The sequence below is a fragment of the Pleurodeles waltl genome, chromosome 4_2 (genome assembly GCF_031143425.1).
Source record: "Pleurodeles waltl isolate 20211129_DDA chromosome 4_2, aPleWal1.hap1.20221129, whole genome shotgun sequence".
Taxonomy (NCBI): Eukaryota; Metazoa; Chordata; class Amphibia; order Caudata; family Salamandridae; genus Pleurodeles; species Pleurodeles waltl.
Genome location: NC_090443.1, coordinates 851,515,279 through 851,533,719, shown reverse-complemented (window position 1 = coordinate 851,533,719; position 18,441 = coordinate 851,515,279). Strand labels below are relative to the sequence as shown.

The window sequence follows — 18,441 nt, the reverse complement described above, 5'->3', positions numbered from 1 at the left end:
GGACATTAAGGCCTTGATTGAAGGTTTTTCTCTAAGGACTTTCTGTTGCCATTTAGTCTGAGTTTTTCAGGCTGCCCTAGTCTTCCTGACCACCAGCAGAGGCAAGAAACTATGGGGCTTATTTAAGAAAAGTGACGCTAGTTTCCCTAACTGCGGCCATGGTGCACCGTATCTTACACACAGCACACACATGGTGGTGTGAGGGGGGTGCTAAGGAGTGCAAGGAAAGTGGAGCTGCACTTGGTGCAGTGCACTTTCCTTAAATCAGGCCATACATTTTATAGGGCTCTCATCACTTGGACTGGAAGTCAAATACCAATGTTGTTGTAGCTAGGACAACCAGTTTCTGTTCTAAGTGTGGAAACTTCTATCTTCAAAGATTGCAGTTTACATTGCCCCATCCTCCACCTTGTTCAGATGTGATATTTTTAATCCTCTTGTTCATTTTTTTTCCCTTGAGACCCGACAAATGGAAAGTTGGCCTCTAGGTTTATTTTCTCCCATTTAAAATCTTGAAAAAAGGCCTAGGGCGGGGTTAGAATCTGATAGCATTAGCCCTATGTCATGGAGAAAATTTGTGAGAGCCTGACAAAACTTTATGAATAAACATGTGCTGTCTTAGCAGAGATGTAGTTGGGGAGTTTCTCTCTTATCAAGCCACTCCTTGGTAGTGTTCATGCAACAGTGGTCTGAAAATGAAAGTCTGCTGTGTGGGGGGAGAGGTATTTGAAACTACTCAAGTGTGCGCATGTTTGTGAACGGACCTATATGAAGCCCAGAATCTGGGAATTGTTTCGTGCCTCAGGCGAATTCCATCTGTGTGAGGACTGAATACATTTTGGGGATCGGATCACGTAACCCTTAAAGATATAGTTAACTACTAAGTGCCAACTAGACTAAAATAGTTAGCATGTTTGTGTTTTGGTATTAACTGCATCATTGGATGATGTCATGTCATGTTATGTGGGACGGTGCCTGTAGCACATCATGACATTTGCTGACTATAAAGGAGAAATGACTGGCACATGGTGCACTACATGCTTGTAGTGGCATATGGTAGGGGTACCATATTAGGCTGAAATTGGTCTGGTGTTGCTTGTGTTCGTATCCAAATCCCTTAACTGATTGCATATGTACAGTTTCGACCTGGAGTAGTATTGTGTGTAAAAAAACGATAGACTGAAACACAGCCCAGGTGATGGGCAGTAGCTGAGAAATTTGTAAGCATTTCACCATTTACCTTTATCCTCCGGTATGGCAGAGGATAACATTGGTCACATCATGGCACTGACTTTCATAAATGGAGTTACCTGATATGCATTGTGATGAAGCAGAAATGAAGGTTTTACATTTATTAGCGCTTAAACGTAGTGTTGAAATAATCATGTGTGACTTTAACTGAACTAATAAAGATTGTACGGGGACAAAATGTGCCCTCAGAGTAGTTTGCCAACATTTATAAGCGTGCTTTATATGACGTGATGTATTAGAATTGCACTAATCCGACATAATCGTAAACGTGTGCTATGATTTGCTTGCTTGAAATGCTTTAGCTTAGCATTACTTTAGTGGAGGCTTTGGCCTAGTTGCCTGGTCTCACGGTTTAGATGCTCGTATTTTTCCAGTGTGCTATTAAACGTGTATTTTTGCTTGAAGCTGTACTTTTCCACTGAGATCGTTCACATGCTTATCTTAAGGTTTCGTGCCAGCTTGGCATTTTTCTCTGTACTCCAAGGTCAATCTGCAGGTGCGGACAATGGAAGCTCTGAAAGTGAGTTAATTGGTATAAAATGTTGCAACTTGCGTACCCATCTCCAAGGATAATGTATGCTTAAGTAAAAGCTTGAGAACTGTCGTTTTTGATTGGATGATTTGAAGCTAACCTATGAACCCTCCAATGGAAGACCCTACTGGACTTGAACTGTTGTCTATAAAAACCAGGTGCACGAGAAGAAATTAGCCATTACCAGCTCGATACCCGCCATTTTGCAGGACACCGTAGCTATTATGGCCCACCTTGCTGCGATGCCATTTTGAAAGAGACTCTGATGCTTTCTCTAATCGAGAGAAAGAGACTTTAAATGATTCTTGCCCTAGAGACTTTAACTTTGATCCCTTTGCATGAAGTAGTAGTTTTATTTTGTCGCCGTGAGGCAATTGCCCCGTCCACCCCTGCCCCTTTTGCCCCGTCCCATGCTGATCGAAACGGTACCCATGCTGATCGAGAAACGGTACCTGTGAGACGAAGACTTCCTTGTATGCTGATCGTAATTGGTAAATATGAAAGGAAATTATACAATTGCATTGTGTTTCTTTTAGGTAACCAACTGCTGATTTTTGACAAGATCCCTAGTTAGGAGTTTTCTAAATTAATGTTGCTAAATTGTTTTTGCATGAAGTCCCACATGCCGATGCTAATTTGAGGTTAGATGAGGATTCCTTCTGTTGCACGATGCAATTTGAGACCTTGTTATGCTGACTAAATGTATGCAATTAGCTCATTACAGATCATAGTATTAGTGATTTGCATTGCTATTATCGAATGCCTTGTTATTCAAATGCTGCATAGATTGCACTTGTTTCGTCGTTATGGACAGCTATTAATGTTCATTTATGTTTATCATTTGGTGTTGAGACACATCTATATTGTGCTAGCTTTGATAATATAGGGAAATAAATTCACTAACTTTGAATAAACTGGTGTGGTTATTCCTGACTGAAAGGTCAGGGTTCGCCGAAATGTATTCTGGATTAATTGTTAAGTGTTATGTTGATCAGGGTATTGCTTATGTTCGTTATTGATTATCGATTTAACGAAATTGACTGATTAAGGGTGTCGTGGGTCCCACTTAGCCAAAAGATTCATCGGCCTAAAGAGCGTCCAAATACAGGTAAATTATTAATGCGGAACGCTCTATCAGTAGATGGTAGCAGAGGACGGTTTCGCCTTTTGGGACCCCGTACTCTTAAAGTACATGGTGTTGAATTAACGGTTTCGACTTTTGACACTCCACTCGAGAAGTTGAATTAGATTTTTCTTGGGTAAAACTGATTGACAGAATGATGATGGGCTAGGTCCACCGCGACTTTCCCGGGATCTCGGAGCTTGCGAATGGAGAGAACGGAGGTGTGGAATCAGCGTTGGCGGTACTAGTGATGGTATGAGTGAAGATAGGGTTTTGCGCTTGCACAGCTTATTGCTGCAGATTGGGTGAAAAGGTTGCGAGGAATTTTTTTCTTTTAGAGGATAGCGGAGGTGCGACTCCGAGTGTAGAAGTAGGGAAGTCGTCGAACTTCATAGAAATAGCGGAGGTGCGACTCCGAGTGTGAGAGTAGGGAAGTCGTCGAACTTCATGTGCGTGTGGCGCTTTGTGCATAAAAAGTGGTTGTTGTTGTTGAGACGGGCCCTGCGAGGTCAAGAGACTCCGGAGTATGTTGATTTATGTTGTGGTCTGGGCGGTTTAGTAGGTTGATCGGGCGTGGTCAACGAGTCGGTAAGTGTGTTAAGGGAGTGAAAGAAACTTCGACTTCGGGCTTTGACAAAATTCTAAGTGCACTAGAATAGATCATTGACAAGTTGAGAGTAGGTCTGCGGGTCAGATTTGCTTGCGAACGTGGGGACCGAGAAAGATGGAATAACTGCCGAGGCTAGTGAAAAATCCCTAAGGTCCTGAAGCGATTGTGTTACCCTTCCTGTAGTAAACCGACAGATCTGTTTTATTTTTTGGTAGCTCGCGACACATGCAAGAAGTTGTTTCGAGAGGAGCTGAGTGAAGGAGGACTAGCCGCGAGGCTTTGTCAGCCGCAGTGTGTGTGAGTGTGACGTCACTAGGAGCCGCGCTGGGATAGGTTGGTTGCAAAGAAGGGTCGCGCACGGATTGGACGCAGTCCGTGGGGCTCGATTGGAAAGGGAAAGGCAAGCGAAGAGTATTCCGGGAATTAAAGTCACCTATTGATTACAAATTTAGTGAAATAAAAGACGAGAAAATGAACTTTTTTAAAGCATTAAGGAGTGCGATGAAGGGGGAGTCTTACATTAAAGCGAGCGTAGGAGAGGAGACGCCGCCCGAAGGTACACCAGCTTACATTGTAATGGAGGAAAAAGGGGTAGCTCCGTGCCTTTGGCTAAAGCAATGGCACAAGCTGACAGAGAAGCATGGGAGCGTAGCATTCCCGATCCATGGGACATTCAATATAAGGATACTAGAGAATTTGAGATTTACGATGTACGACATGAAGGTACCTCCAAGGCCAGCACAGTTTGAGGCTCTAGCAATTTGGGAACTGATGGCTAGACAGCAACAGCAAAATAAGTTCGAGAGCAGGATAAGAAAGGTAGAAAAGACACTAGCGGACGCTAGGTGGGATAATGCACAGAAGGTGTGGAGGTCAGATGTACTGCAGGGGATAAAATTGTTTCCCGCAATTACTAAGGAAGAAGAGGAGACAGGTAAGAAAGCTACCTGTAAGACAAACAGGAGGTGTTCCAAGGATAGAGAGGACGAGGAAAAGTTGAGAAGGGAAGAGGAGTTAGAGGATGAGGAGTTAATCATGCAATTGCTGAACGACCGCCCACCACCTTATGCAGAGAGTGGACAAGGTCCAAGTACCAGTTCTGCCCCTCCGGCATCTGTACAGAACAATGAAACTCAGAGTTCAGGGGCTTCATCGGGATCTAAGGACCCGAGTCTACTGTTCACCCCGCAGATACCGCAGGTGAGGAGAATATATCCAGATGTGCCCATGTTGAAACCAGCAGAAAATTATCAGCCGCAGATCCCAGGGTACTACAGCAGTGACAACGGTGCAGGAATGATTCTAGATCCAACCGTAAGGGGAGTACAGAATGGTCACAACCCGACATTGGCACAAGTTGAATCAACTCAGTTTCTGATGCCTCAAAAGCAGATGCAGGGGGGAAATGCACATGCTCAGATGACGGGGAGTCAGATGGGCATGCCGGCAATGATGACCCATAGTGTGGGAATGAACATGCCTCAGAACATGGGAAATGGACAAAACCCAGATGCGATATCGCTACCCATTACTGTAGGTCCACCGGTACCTTTGTACAGTCAGCCTAACTTAGGTATGAGCGGTCAGGGATCAATGCTGCAGAATGGGACCGAAAGGAGGTGCATAGAAAACACTCCAGGGATAACTCCGATAGCGGCTCAGCCAACTGGATCCGGATCCTTGATGGAGTTTAGTCCCATATGTGCTCAGTCAACACTGGTGAGGTCGAGTCCCCCACTGATGATACCGCTGTCATCGAATACTGAAAAGTTGCCGCAACCATCAATGGCAGTCGATGTGAATGCTACACTGATGGGGTTGAATGCGCAACAGCTGACACAGTGGTTCAACAGTCTAAATTCCACACAAAGTTCAGCCAGTGGGAAGGGAGAAGATTATCTGAATAGGGTCAGGTTGAACATGGAAGCACAAGAGTTGGTGGAAGGGACTATGGGTGTGAATAGGTTAGAGTCCTACTCGGAAGAAGAGCTGAGGTATCTATGTCCCAGGATTACGAAGGAAGTGAATAAGGTACATAAAAGCTTGCAGGAAATAGCTGACAAAAACGGGGTTGATATAGACAAGACAAAACACTTGAGCAGAAGCTATAGATTGGATTTTGGGACCACAGATTTTGAACACATGAGGTCAGCAGGCATGAAGGCGCACCTTAGAGAATTGCTGCAGAGTGCACAAGTGTGGAGGTGCTTAGACAAGTGGGAAAGCAGATGGGTAAAGAGAAAGGAAAAGAGGAGGGACAGTGCTACAGAGCTCAATGAGAAAAGACCACAGAGTAGCGAGGCAGTAACCATGTTACCAATGAGGGAGACAGCAGGGGGAAAATTAATACATGTACCATGGCACAGAAGCGACATTCAGTCATTTACGGATGATTTTCCCAAACTGAGAGAGAAGCCGATTGAATGGTATCAACAGACTGATAGGTTTGTGAAGCTTGCAAAATGTCTCTGGGAAGACCTGAACACCCTCTTTGAGATTGTGGTTCCGGCAGATTTGTGGGAGGATTGCAAAAGAGCTGTAGGTTGGCCGACAAGTGAACCAGAGAGAGACAGGGATACGGGTGCACCATCACCTATGGTGATGAGCTTGTACTACAAGGTGATTGAGCATTTGAAGACGAAGGTTGCTGCGAAAAATGTGGATTGGCAGAAGATCGATCGAACGGCCCAAGAGGCTAAAGAGTCGATTCATAGTTACTATGAGAGGTTGTTGAAGGCGTTTAAGAACTACAGCGGCACGGAAACAATAGAGGCGAAGGACATGCTTCATTTCGTGTTTAGATTTGTGGAAGGGCTGAGACCAGAGATAAGTCAGATGATAAAGTCGCATTTGATTTGTTGGCAGTCGAAACCGATTGATGAGGTGTTGAATTATGCGAAATACTGTAGCGACGAAATTGAAGTGAAACAGAAAAGGTTGAAAGAGAAGGTGATGATGATGCAACTTAAAGCAGCCCAGACAGGTCTGCAAGGTTTGCAAGGGATGCAAGGGTTCCAACAGCAGGTACCGCAACCGCAGCCGCAGTTGCAGGGAAATATGATGTTTCAGCCACAGGCCAGAGGCAGAGGCAGAGGAGGTTTTGTGAATAATGGTCCGGATTTGAACACTGTTGTGACTGGTGTGCAGGCAATGAAGAAGGTGATGCCGTGTCACATGTGCGGAATTGTCGGTCATTGGAAACGCGAGTGCCCGATGGTGGTGCAGGAAGGTGCAGGTGCAGGTGTTGGTCAGCAAAACAATGATGTCAATGCATTTCAGACAATGAGGGGACCGAAAATGAGAGGTCCAAACCCAAATTTTCAGACCGTAAATCAGTTGCAGGGATTACAACCTATGCAGCCGCAGCAGATGCAGATGCCCCGTATGCAGATGACGCAAATGCAGCCAATGCAACAGCAGTTACCCATGGTACCTAATCAGCAAATGCAAATACCTTTGGCACCAATGAGTCAGCAGCAAGTGATGGTTCCTCCACAGGTCTCGGGTCAGGTAATAGTACAAATGGCACAGTACAACAGTTCCCACTACACAGTGAGAGTGGAATAAACAATGTATGGGAGAGTGAAAGTTCAGAAGAAGAAGGAGATTGTGTGCTTGCAGCATCCTTGGAAGTTGATCAAAAGGGTCCGTACGTAGAGGGAAGAGTAATGGGTCATCGTGTTTCATTCTTGGTTGACACAGGAGCCACACGTTCAACTGTTAAGAGCAGTGAAGTACCAAATTTGCCACTTTCAGGGAGGACAGTTCAAGTGGTGGGAGTAGCAAACAGGCACCTGACGAACCCAATAACAGATCCGGTACCAGTCAGCATCGGTAACTATCAAGGGGTGCATCAGTTTGTGGTATGTGACTCAAGCCCGATAGCACTGTTAGGGAGAGACCTGTTGTGCAAATTGGGTTGTTCGATCATGTGTTCGAACGAGGGAATAACAATCCAGACGAGCAGTGATGGGGAAGAAGAGGACAGTGTAGAGGGGGATGAGATGGAAACTGTTGATGAAGAGTATCCTCTGATTTGTCTTTTCCCGATGATAACTGAAGAAGATATTCCAGCCGAATTACGGGAAACAGTCGGAAAGGAAGTGTGGGATATGACAGGGAAAGAGGTGGGAGTGATGAAAGGAGTGGAACCAGTGAAAGTGACTGTAAAGCCCAATGCAATCTTTCCCCAGACCCCACAATACCACATGGCACAAGATACCCTCATGAAAGTTGCCCAACTTATTGACGAATATGTAAAACAGGGCGTACTGAAAGAAGTGTTAAGCAGTCCATGTAATTCACCAATAATGGGACTAATAAAGCCAAGTGGAAAGGTCCGACTAGTGCAGGACTTGAGGAAAATAAATGACATCATAGTCAAGTGTTGCCCTGTCGTACCAAATCCAGCTGTGATAATGTTTCAAGTCCCTTGCGATGCCGAATGGTTCTCAGTCATCGACTTGTCACAAGCATTCTTTTCTGTGCCTCTTCATGAGGACAGCCAATTCCTCTTTTGTTTCAAATTCCTAGACAGAGTGTACAGTTGGTGTCGAATTCCTCAAGGGTTCTCTGAGTCACCGTCAATATTCAATCAGATTCTAAAGAAAGACTTGGAGGCATTAGAATTGCCATTCGAGTCAACCCTAGTACAGTACATTGATGACTTACTGGTTGCATCAAAGACAGAAAGTGGCTGCACAGCCGATACCATTGCCCTACTGAACCATTTAGGAAGGAATGGACATAAGGTGTCTCCTTCCAAATTGCAGTTTTGTCAGAAGAAAGTGAAATACTTGGGTCACCAGATAGAGAAAGGGTCACGGAGAATAATGAAGGAAAGAATAACAAGTGTACTTCAAATGAGTCCACCAAAGACAAGGAGGGAGGTGAGGAAGTTTTTGGGAATGGTGGGCTACTGTCGCCAGTGGATTCCCAACTTCTCAACTCTAGCAAAGCCATTACTGAAACTGACCCAGAAGGATGCCTTGGATCAAATTGAGCTGAAAGGAGATGAGATGGATGCTTTTATTGAATTGAAAGAATGCATGTGCAGGGCTCCAGCTTTAGGTATGCCTGATTACACAAAGCCTTTCACATTGTTTTGTCATGAACGTGATGCATGTTCTTTGTCTGTCTTGACTCAAGCCCATGGTGGCGTAAACAGACCAGTAGCGTATTTTTCAGCTACTTTGGATCCGGTCGCAGCAGCACTTCCAGGGTGTTTGCGCGCCGTAGCAGCAGTTGGTATCAGCCTCACTCAGAGTGAAGGAATAGTGATGGGACACCCAGTAACAGTCATGGTCCCTCACTCAGTTGAGATACTTTTGACCCGCTCCCGAACGCAACACATGACCGGAGCAAGACTCACAAGGTATGAAACGATAATTCTGGGCTCACCGAATGTGCAGCTGAAAAGGTGCACTACGTTGAATCCAGCAACCTTGCTTCCTGGTGAAAATGCTGAAATTGAGAACGCTGAAGACGTCGAGCATGACTGCCTTCAGGTGACTGAATTTTGCACAAAACCTCGACCTGACATTAAGGATACTAAGCTTGATGAAAATGACCAAATTGTTTTCGTTGATGGTTCATGTCTAAGAGATGGGATGGGAATTTTGAAAGCAGGATATGCTGTATGTACTGTAACAGGGGTCTTGGAAGCGGGCTGGCTTCAAGGAGTCTATTCTGCACAAGTAGCAGAACTTGTAGCCCTTACAAGAGCATGTCAACTGCCTGCATTGATGAAAGTCACCATTTACACTGATAGTCAGTACGGGTTTGGGATTGTGCACGACTTTGGACAACTATGGTCACAGAGAGGTTTCCTGACTTCTTCAGGATCCCCAGTGAAAAACGGGGAGAGAATAAGGGAATTGTTACACGCCATTCAAATGCCAGCCGAAGTTGCAGTGGTAAAGTGTAGTGCTCATACAAAAGGACAGGATTATGTTTCTCTGGGAAATGCATATGCGGATCAAGTCGCAAGATTTTGTGCCTTGAACTGTATATTACTCAGGGATGAATGGAATTCGATAAGTGAGCCAGAACTCGAACCAGCTGAAGCATTTGCTTTAAAGGTCGTAGATACAATAGATGAATTAAAAGCATTACAGAATAACGTCAGGGAGGACGAAAGAGATTCCTGGATTAAATCACAGTGTATAAAGAGACCAGACGAGTTATGGGTTTCAAATGAGGGAAAATTTGTTTTGCCAAACAGTCTCTTATCACAGCTTGCGCGGTTCTATCATGGGCAAGCTCACCTAGGGAGAGATGCCATGATAAGATTGTTCAAAACTGATTGGTTTAACCCCAGATTTCGTCAAGCTGCAGAAGCAGTTTCCCATCGATGTGTCACTTGCCAGCAGATGAACCCGGGGAAGGGAACGGTTGTGAACGCGAGCCACATTGGTAGAGCAAGTGGCCCGTTTAGTCGAATGCAGATAGATTTCATTGAGATGCCTGTGCATGGAGGTCTGAAGTATGTGTTGGTGATTGTGTGCATTTTTAGTCACTGGATTGAAGCATACCCCACACGTAGAAATGACAGCCTTACAGTTGCAAAGCTACTGTTGAGAGAGTTGATACCACGTTTCGGATTCCCGATCTCTTTAGAATCAGATAGGGGAAGTCACTTCAATAACGAGGTGATAAAGTTACTTTGCGAAGCGCTGAACATTGAGCAAAAACTGCATTGTAGCTATCGCCCTGAAGCATCAGGACTGGTGGAGCAGATGAATGGTACACTGAAATCAAGAATGGCGAAAATATGTGCATCGACAAATTTGAAATGGCCTGACGCATTGCCCTTGGTGCTAATGTCAATGAGAAACACCCCTGATAGAAAGACTGGATTGTCTCCGCACGAAATTCTCATGGGCAGGGCTATGAGACTTCCTGCAGTTCCCGCAAACGCGCTTTTGAATATTACAGATGATATGGTGTTAGACTACTGCAAGGGTCTGGCTGACGTGGTTCGCTCTTTCTCTCACCAGGTGGAAGCAACCACCTTGCCACCGATACAAGGTCCAGGACACGCACTGAAAGCAGGTGACTGGGTCGTGGTAAAGAAGCACGTGAGGAAGTCGTGTCTGGAACCCCGTTGGAAAGGCCCTTTCCAAGTGATCCAGACGACAACTACCGCTGTGAAGTGTGCGGGGGTTCCCAACTGGATTCACGCCAGTCACACAAAGAAAGTGTTGTGTCCCACAGATGAAGAAGTTGAAGCGCTGAAACTGCCAGTGCCTGATAAAACAGTGCTGAGTGCTGAGACAGAACAAAACCGAACTGAAAGCGAACAGGCAGAAGCAGGAGAGAGAGAGATATTATTGGAGGACGAAGAGACAAACTCACTTGGGGAAGACCAAGGAGAAAGTTCAGACAGCGACGAAGAAGCTGAAGGTGACAAAGAACCTGAAGCAGCTGAGGGTTGCAAAGAGCCTGAAGCAGCTGAGGGTGACAAGGAACCTGAAGCAGCTGAAAGTGATACAGAGCCTGACGAAAGTAACGGTGACGAAGGGCTCGAAAAAGGTGAAAAAGCAGGAGAGCCTGATCAGAGGAGGGCTTTCCCAGAAGCAGACGATACAGAAAAAGAAAAGGAGAACGTGATCGATTCCCCAGAAGGAGGGGACAAGGCAGGACAGAACGAAAAAGTTCAAGCTTCCACAGAAAGGGTCGCAGGTCCATCAAATGGACATGGTGCAAAGAGGAGACTAAGTATATCACCAGTAAAACAAAGGACTGAAGAAAGTTTGAACGACGGAGGAAGGCCAAAAGTGAAAGAGAAAAGAAAGGAAGTGTCTGTCGTGGTACCAACCTCAAGTGAAGGGAAAGACTTGACAAAAGAGGAAAGTACCAGCGAGGCAGAATCGAAAAGAGAAGCAAAATTGAAAAGGAAAAGGATACCGAATAGGAGATATTCCGGTCCAGAATGGGCATATGCAGTCAATGACGATTGGACTGACGAATTTGTATCTCTAAGCCTCGAGAACGAAGAAGAAGAGATACCAATAGAAAAGAAAAGTTTTATGGACTCTGTTGATTGAAAGGGTGATAAATGATATCGTATTTTTGCGGGAGTCTCGCCCCTTGAGCATTTAGGCTTCACCCTTGTTTTCGATTGGTTTTATGTATATATCTACGGCTGACATGTGTGAATGTTTTTCGCATTTATTGGGTGACAGTCCCTAATTGTCAGTGGATAGGTGCCATGTCCTCTCTCTCTCTGTTATTGTGCGCTCTCCCTCTCTCTGCGCTCTTTTCTCTCTCCTACAATTTCTCCCCTGCATGTCCTCAGTGGGCGTTCCACACTCTCTCTCTCCTGCTTTCTTCCTCCCCATGTATGTTCACTATGTGCTGTCTCTTTCCACCCAATTACCACAACAGACATCGCCAGTTCCCCTGCCCTCCCCCTCCACCCCAGACACCAAACATAATGGCAGCTTTGTGTCTCTTTGTCAGTGTTCACCCTTTTTTTTCTGCCCATAGTGTCCTGCTCGTCGCTGTTGGCTTTGCCAATGCTTGGAAAGTTGAGCCAGCACTGGAAAAGCCTATAGCTGCACCTGGCCACCTTGACATTTTATTTTTGTGTAAATTTTGAAGGTGCCCATCATGTTGCATGTAGATGCAATGTGGATTTCATTTTATAAGTATAGAAAACTAACGTTCCAAGGTTTCCTGACATGATTTCCAATACATGCAACAAGGCTTCGATATTGTTTCCATACACACAGTAGCAACCTTCTTGGAGGAATAAAAAATAACGTTCCTAACTGCCTGGCACTGCTCCTGGCTGTGTCCATGCTTATGCCATATTTTTAAAACCAGTACAAGCAACAAGCACTGGCAAGACAGGGCCAATGATCACTGGCGTTTTCTCGAGTTTGTTGGATAACAAGCCTGGAGTAGCCGATGGGAAAAACGACAAAGAAATGTGTGTATTATTTTTAACTGCTAAGTGACCTCGGCAACATTATCTTTAAATGTCTGTGCTTACTGGGCCAATATAGAAGAGAATCATCACATGTCATACATTGTGAGTCCTACCCACGAAGAAAATTCAGCATCCACGATGGGACACATTTTCTTTGAATGTAAACACAAACAACCACACAGATGATTTGACCTTGCTGGGATTCGTCAATGAGACACAGCTTTGTTTTATGCACAAGGCATTAGGCAATGTTGCAGCTAACAATCACATAAATAAATACAACAATTGAAAAAGCATTCTCTGAAGTCTAACTCTTTTTTCCTGGCTGAAGCAATACGCAGCCAATCTAACCTGTCACTTATGTTGCACCTGTTTACAGCTCCAACCCATACACGAAATCCTTCTAAGATCTAACCTGGAAAACATCGAAGCCAAACAACGGAATCTGAAACGAGCTCTGGACGAATATTTGTATGAGTTCAATGCGTGTCGCTGCGGACCATGCCAGAATAATGGAGAACCTATACTTATCGGGACCGACTGTAAATGCCAGTGTCCAAATCAGTTTGATGGTGTAGCATGCGAGAAGACTTCAAGGACAGGTATGCAAAGGATCTCCAAACAAAATGAACGTTTCAAAACATCTCACGGAATAACTCCGTTGCACGGTTTTGGTCAGATTACATGCTGAGCAGTTGTTTTTGCACGGTTGGCTAATGAACCTCTATTGTGTGCCATACTACGTGGTGGGCTACATGTGCTCGCCGTAGATAGAGGGGGAATGTTTTATGCAATTAAAATAAATAAGCGGCTGCTTCTGAATCACAATTTTCGAGTTTGCTATTCATGCGTTTGCACTCAGGCATACAAATTGCGGTTTTAGTTTTGAGTCTGCTGGGCTAGACAGGGGTTTCCATAATTTATTTTTATTTCCATGTGGGTTTGTCAGCCAGTCTATAACCTTAATGCAAGTGGGTATGGTGAATGGGTCACCGTGTAGACAGAAGTACAGTCAGATGATCTCAAAGTCGAAACAAACTTCAGAGAAAAGGTAAAGATTCAGGTGCTTAGAGACAAGAGAACTACTGTTCTGTCTCTTAATGTTGGTGGTTCTCTCGCCTGCTTTCCAAACTCACGGTTCCTCCGTTTCAGTGGAAGGTGGGATAACTGCTTATTGACATCCACTGGAACTGCTACCTGCTCGTTGGTGGTCAAAGTCCACAACTGATTCACTACAACATCTTCTCCTTTCATGCATTAGGATGTCCATCCTACTTCATGCGTTCCCCCTGATGCATATTTTAACTGACAAGTTGCCTCGCATGGAAAGCAAAAAACAATAATACCCGTGTGCTGGGAGAAAACACCCTCGGTGGAGTGTTTTTTTGCTTTGCTTTTGACAGATAAACCTCTACTTTGTGGGTTCATTACTAAGAAGCAAAATATGAACTCTAGTCGGCGTGCATCTGCAGGGTGGCCCTTTCGCCATTTAGCTGTGATGAAAGTGTACTTGCTGTCCCAGCAAATAAGTGTCTTTTTACTGAGATGTTTGACAGGCAGGTGAGATCTCCAGGTGAGCGGGTGTTCTTTCTCTGGGGTATGGAGTTGAGACCCTCCGTGCAGGCTGGCGGACCGCTCAACAAACAAAAAATGGCCATGTCACAGCGAATATGAAGTAGCAAAATTGGATGAGATTTGTTCATCATGCAAGAAATGTCATAAAATAATTGACTCACTCTTCAAGTGTTATTTTGCAGGGAAAAGGATAATTAAAAAAAACAAATCATCTGGAATTATTGTTTTACCTATATTGCAAGCAGTCACTATATTCAGAAACATCTTTAGTCAGAGAGTAATAATTCATCCGGGCGATAAAGTGTTGAAATTGTGATGTGAATGCAAGCTGTCAGGTCAAATAAGTTACAGAAGCTGTTGAACCTCATTCAATAATTCAAAGCATACAAATCAGTTTTTCAAATTTGTAATTCAAAATCCGACTTCACTTTTAGTTAGGATTTTAAATTGTGATTCCGGAGACACCAAGCCTGAAATGACTACCTGTTTCCATTTGCAATTTACACTTATAAAATGTAATAAGGTAACTTCAATGTTATCCTATGGTAGAGATAGGCCTTACAGTAGTGAAAAACTAATTAAAGAGTTTTTCACTACCAGGACATGTTCTTCTTTTTAAATGCATTGCACCCTGCCTTTGGGGCTTTTCAGGGTCTATCCTAAGTGTTAGAAATGGGGTGTTTGGTTGGCAGTCAGGTTACCCCTTGTCCAAGCAAGGACCCTCACTCTAGTCAGGGTGAAAGAGAATCACCCTCAGCTAAACCCCGCTCTCCCCCGTAGATGCTTGGCACGAGCAGCAGGCTTAACTTCAGAGTGCTAGGTGTAAAGTATTTGTACCAACATACACAGTAACTTAATGAAAACACTACAAAACGACACTACACAGGTTTAGAAAAATAGAAAATATTTATCTAAACAAAACAAGACCAAAACGACAACAATCCACAATCCACAAGTCAAGTTATCAATTAAAAACCAAAAAGAGTCTTCATGTAATTTTAAACACAACGCTAACGCTGTTAGGAGGGAAATGTACCTCGGTGAGTCAAAAATAACCCCGCACAGGTGAGTGTGCATCAAAACGGGCTTGCGATACATCAATATCACTCACGAGCGAGACCATGCGTCGTTTCTCCTTCAGTTGAGTCGGCGTGCGTCATTTCTTCTCTCTGCAGGAGAGCGATGCGTCGATTCAAACCGTACTCTCGGGTCCAGACAGGCCTTGCGTCATTTTTACACGGCCAGCGATGTTTGCGTCAGAAATCCTGCCGCTCAATGAACTGAAAACCACGCAGCGCGATTTGTGATCTCACCAGCCTCCGTCAGTGATGCTGCGTGTTGTTTGACCAGCCGCGGTGTCGATCTTCCGGTTGCGTTGCAGACAAGCAACGATTTTCAGCCGCAAAGCCAGTAGCACATCGATTTTTCAGCCGCAGATCGGAGTCGCGCTGATCTTTTCCCCGCACGGCGGTCGGTGGATGGATTTCACACTCATGAGCTGCCAGCTTCTCCTTTCAGGATCCCAGGAACTGGATGGGCACCACTTGACAGAGTAGGAGTCTCAGCAGAGGATCCAGGTGCTGGCAGAGAGAAGTCTTTGCTGTCCCTGAGACTTCAAACAACAGGAGGCAAGCTCTAAATCAAGCCCTTGGAGAGTTCTTCACAAGAAGAAAGGCAACACAAAGTCCAGTCTTTGTCCTCTAGGACAGGTAGAAGCAGCAACTGCAGGAGGGCTCCACAAAGCACAGTCACAGGCAGGGCAGCTCTTCTTCCTCAGCTCTTCTCCAGACAGAGGTTCCTCTTGGTTTCCAGAAATGTTCTAAAGTCTGTGGTTTTGGGTGCCCTTCTTACACCCATTTTGCCCTTTGAAGTAGGCCTACTTCAGAGGAAAGTCTCTCTTGTTTGTGAAATCCTGACTTGCCCAGGCCCCAGACACACACCAGGGGGTTGGAGACTGCATTGTATGAGGGCAGGCAGAGCCCTTTCAGGTGTAAGTGACCACTCCTCCCCTACCTCCTAGAACCGATGGCTCATCAGAAAATGCAGAATACACCCCAGCTCCCTTTGAGTAACGGTCTAGGGAGAGGTGCAACCAGCCCAACTGTCAAACTGACCCAGGCAGGGAATCCACAAACAGCAGTCACAGAAATTGTTTAAGCAAAAAAATGCTCACTTTCTAAAAGTGGCATTTTCAAACACACAGGGCCTGATTCTAACTTTGGAGGACGGTGTTAAACCGTCCCAAAAGTGGCGGATATACCACCGACCGTATTACGAGTCCATTATATCCTATGGAACTCGTAATACGGTAGGTGGTATATCCGCCACTTTTGGGACCGTTTAACACCGTCCTCCAAAGTTAGAATCAGGCCCACAATCTTAAAATCAACTTTACTAAAAGATGTATTTTTAAATTGTGAGCTCAGAGACCCCAAACTGCACGTTTTTCCGCCCTCAAAGGGAATTTACACTTCAATGATATTTAAAGGTAGCCCCCATGTTACCCTATGAGAGGGACAGGCCTTGCAACAGTGAAAAATGATTTTAGCAGTTGCTGTCAGGACATATAAAACACATTATTATGGCCCTCATTATGAACTTTGTGGTCGAGACCACCATGCCGGTGGCAGCGGAATTTACTGCCACCGGCATCGCAGTCTCGACCGCCACATAATGAAGGCAGTGGGGACTGCCACAGGCGGCCTTCCACCACCACCAGGCTACCGCCGACAGGCAGCCGGACTGTTAGAAATGGGGTCTTTGGTTGACAGTCAGGTTACCCCCTGTTCAAGCAAGGACCCTCACTCTAGTCAGAGTAAAAGAGAATCACCCTCAGCTAACCCCTGCGTACCCCCTTGTTAGCTTGGCAGAGCAGTAGGCTTAACTTCAGAGTGCTAGGTGTAAAGTATTTGTACCAACACACACAGGCCCTCATTCTGACCTTGGCGGGCGGCGGAGGCCGACCGCCAAAGTCCCGCCGTCAGGTTACCGTTCCGCGGTCGAAAGACCGCGGCGGTAATTCTGACTTTCCCGCTGGGCTGGCGGGCGGTCGCCTTCAGACCGCCAGCCAGCCCAGCGGGAAAGAGGCTTCCACGATGAAGCCGGCTCGGAATCGAGCCGGCGGAGTGGAAGCTGTGCGACGGGTGCAGTTGCACCCGTCGCGTATTTCACTGTCTGCGCAGCAGACAGTGAAATACATGTAGGGGCCCTCTTACGGGGGCCCCTGCAATGCCCATGCCAGTGGCATGGGCACTGCAGGGGCCCCCAGGGGCCCCGCGACCCCCCCCTACCGCCATCCGGATCTCGGCGGTCCGACCGCCGGGATCTGGATGGCGGTAGGGGGGGTCGGAATCCCCGCGGCGGTGCAGCAAGCTGCGCCGCCGCGGAGGATTCAATGGGGCCGCGGTACACTGGCGGGACCCCGCCAGTGGTGCCGGTCCGACCGCGGCTTTACCGCCGCGGTCGGAATCCCCATTGTAGCACCGCCGGCCTGTCGGCGGTGCTCCCGCGGTCCTCCGCCCTGGCGGTCAAAGACCGCCAGGGTCAGAATGACCACCACAGTATCTTAAGGAAAACACTACAAAATGACACAACACCAGTTTAGAAAAATAGGAGATATTTATCTAAACAAAACAAGACCAAAACGACAAAAATCCACAATACCCAAGTCAAGTTATCAATTAAAAATCAAGAAGAGGCTTTAAGTAGTTTTAAACACACACGAGCACTGCTAGCGTGAAAATGTACCTGGTGCACGTCAAAAATAACCCCGCACTGGCAAGTGTGCGTCAAAAAGGGGATTGCGAGGCGTTGATTCCACTTACAAGCGGGACCGTGCATCGTTTCTCCTTTCGCAGGGTCGGGGCGCGTCGCTTCTTCACTCCGCAGGAGAACGAGGCATGGATCCGGTCTGCACTCTCAGGTCCGGGCAGGCCTTGCGTTGTTTTTCCAACCACAGCGGTACTTGAGTTGGAAATCCAGCTTTACGATGATCTGAAAACCCCGCAGCGTGGGTTGTGATCTCCCAGCCTCCGTCAGCGATGCTGCGTGTCGTTTCTCCTGCTCCATGCGGTGATTCTTCAGTCGGGTTTCCTGCAAGCATCGTTTCTCCGCTGCGGAGCCGGCAGCGTGTCGTTTCTTCAACCGCAGATCAGAGTTGCGTCAATCTTTTCCCCGCACAGTGCTCTGTGCTTGGATTTCCTTGTCTTTATGCTGCCAGCTTCTCCTTTCAGGGTCACAGGAACTGGAAAGGCACCACACAGGTTAGAGTAGGAGTCTTTCCAGAGACTCCAGGTGCTGGCAGAGAGAAGTCTTTGCTGTCCCTGAGACTTCAAACAACAGGAGGCAAGCTCTAAATCAAGCCCTTGGAGATTTCTTCACAAGATGGAAGGCACACAAAGTCCAATCTTTGCCCT

General features: G+C 46.0%; 1 protein-coding gene across 2 annotated transcripts in view; it reads left to right on the top strand.

Moving 5' to 3' along the window:
- Positions 1-18,441, top strand: part of C8A (complement C8 alpha chain) — a 348,185-nt gene that overhangs the window by 315,174 nt on the left and 14,570 nt on the right. For both annotated transcript variants that reach the window (XM_069232593.1, XM_069232592.1), the window contains one exon: positions 12,831-13,053. In XM_069232593.1, the coding sequence (XP_069088694.1) occupies positions 12,831-13,053 (223 nt within the window). The remainder of the gene's footprint in view (positions 1-12,830; positions 13,054-18,441) is intronic.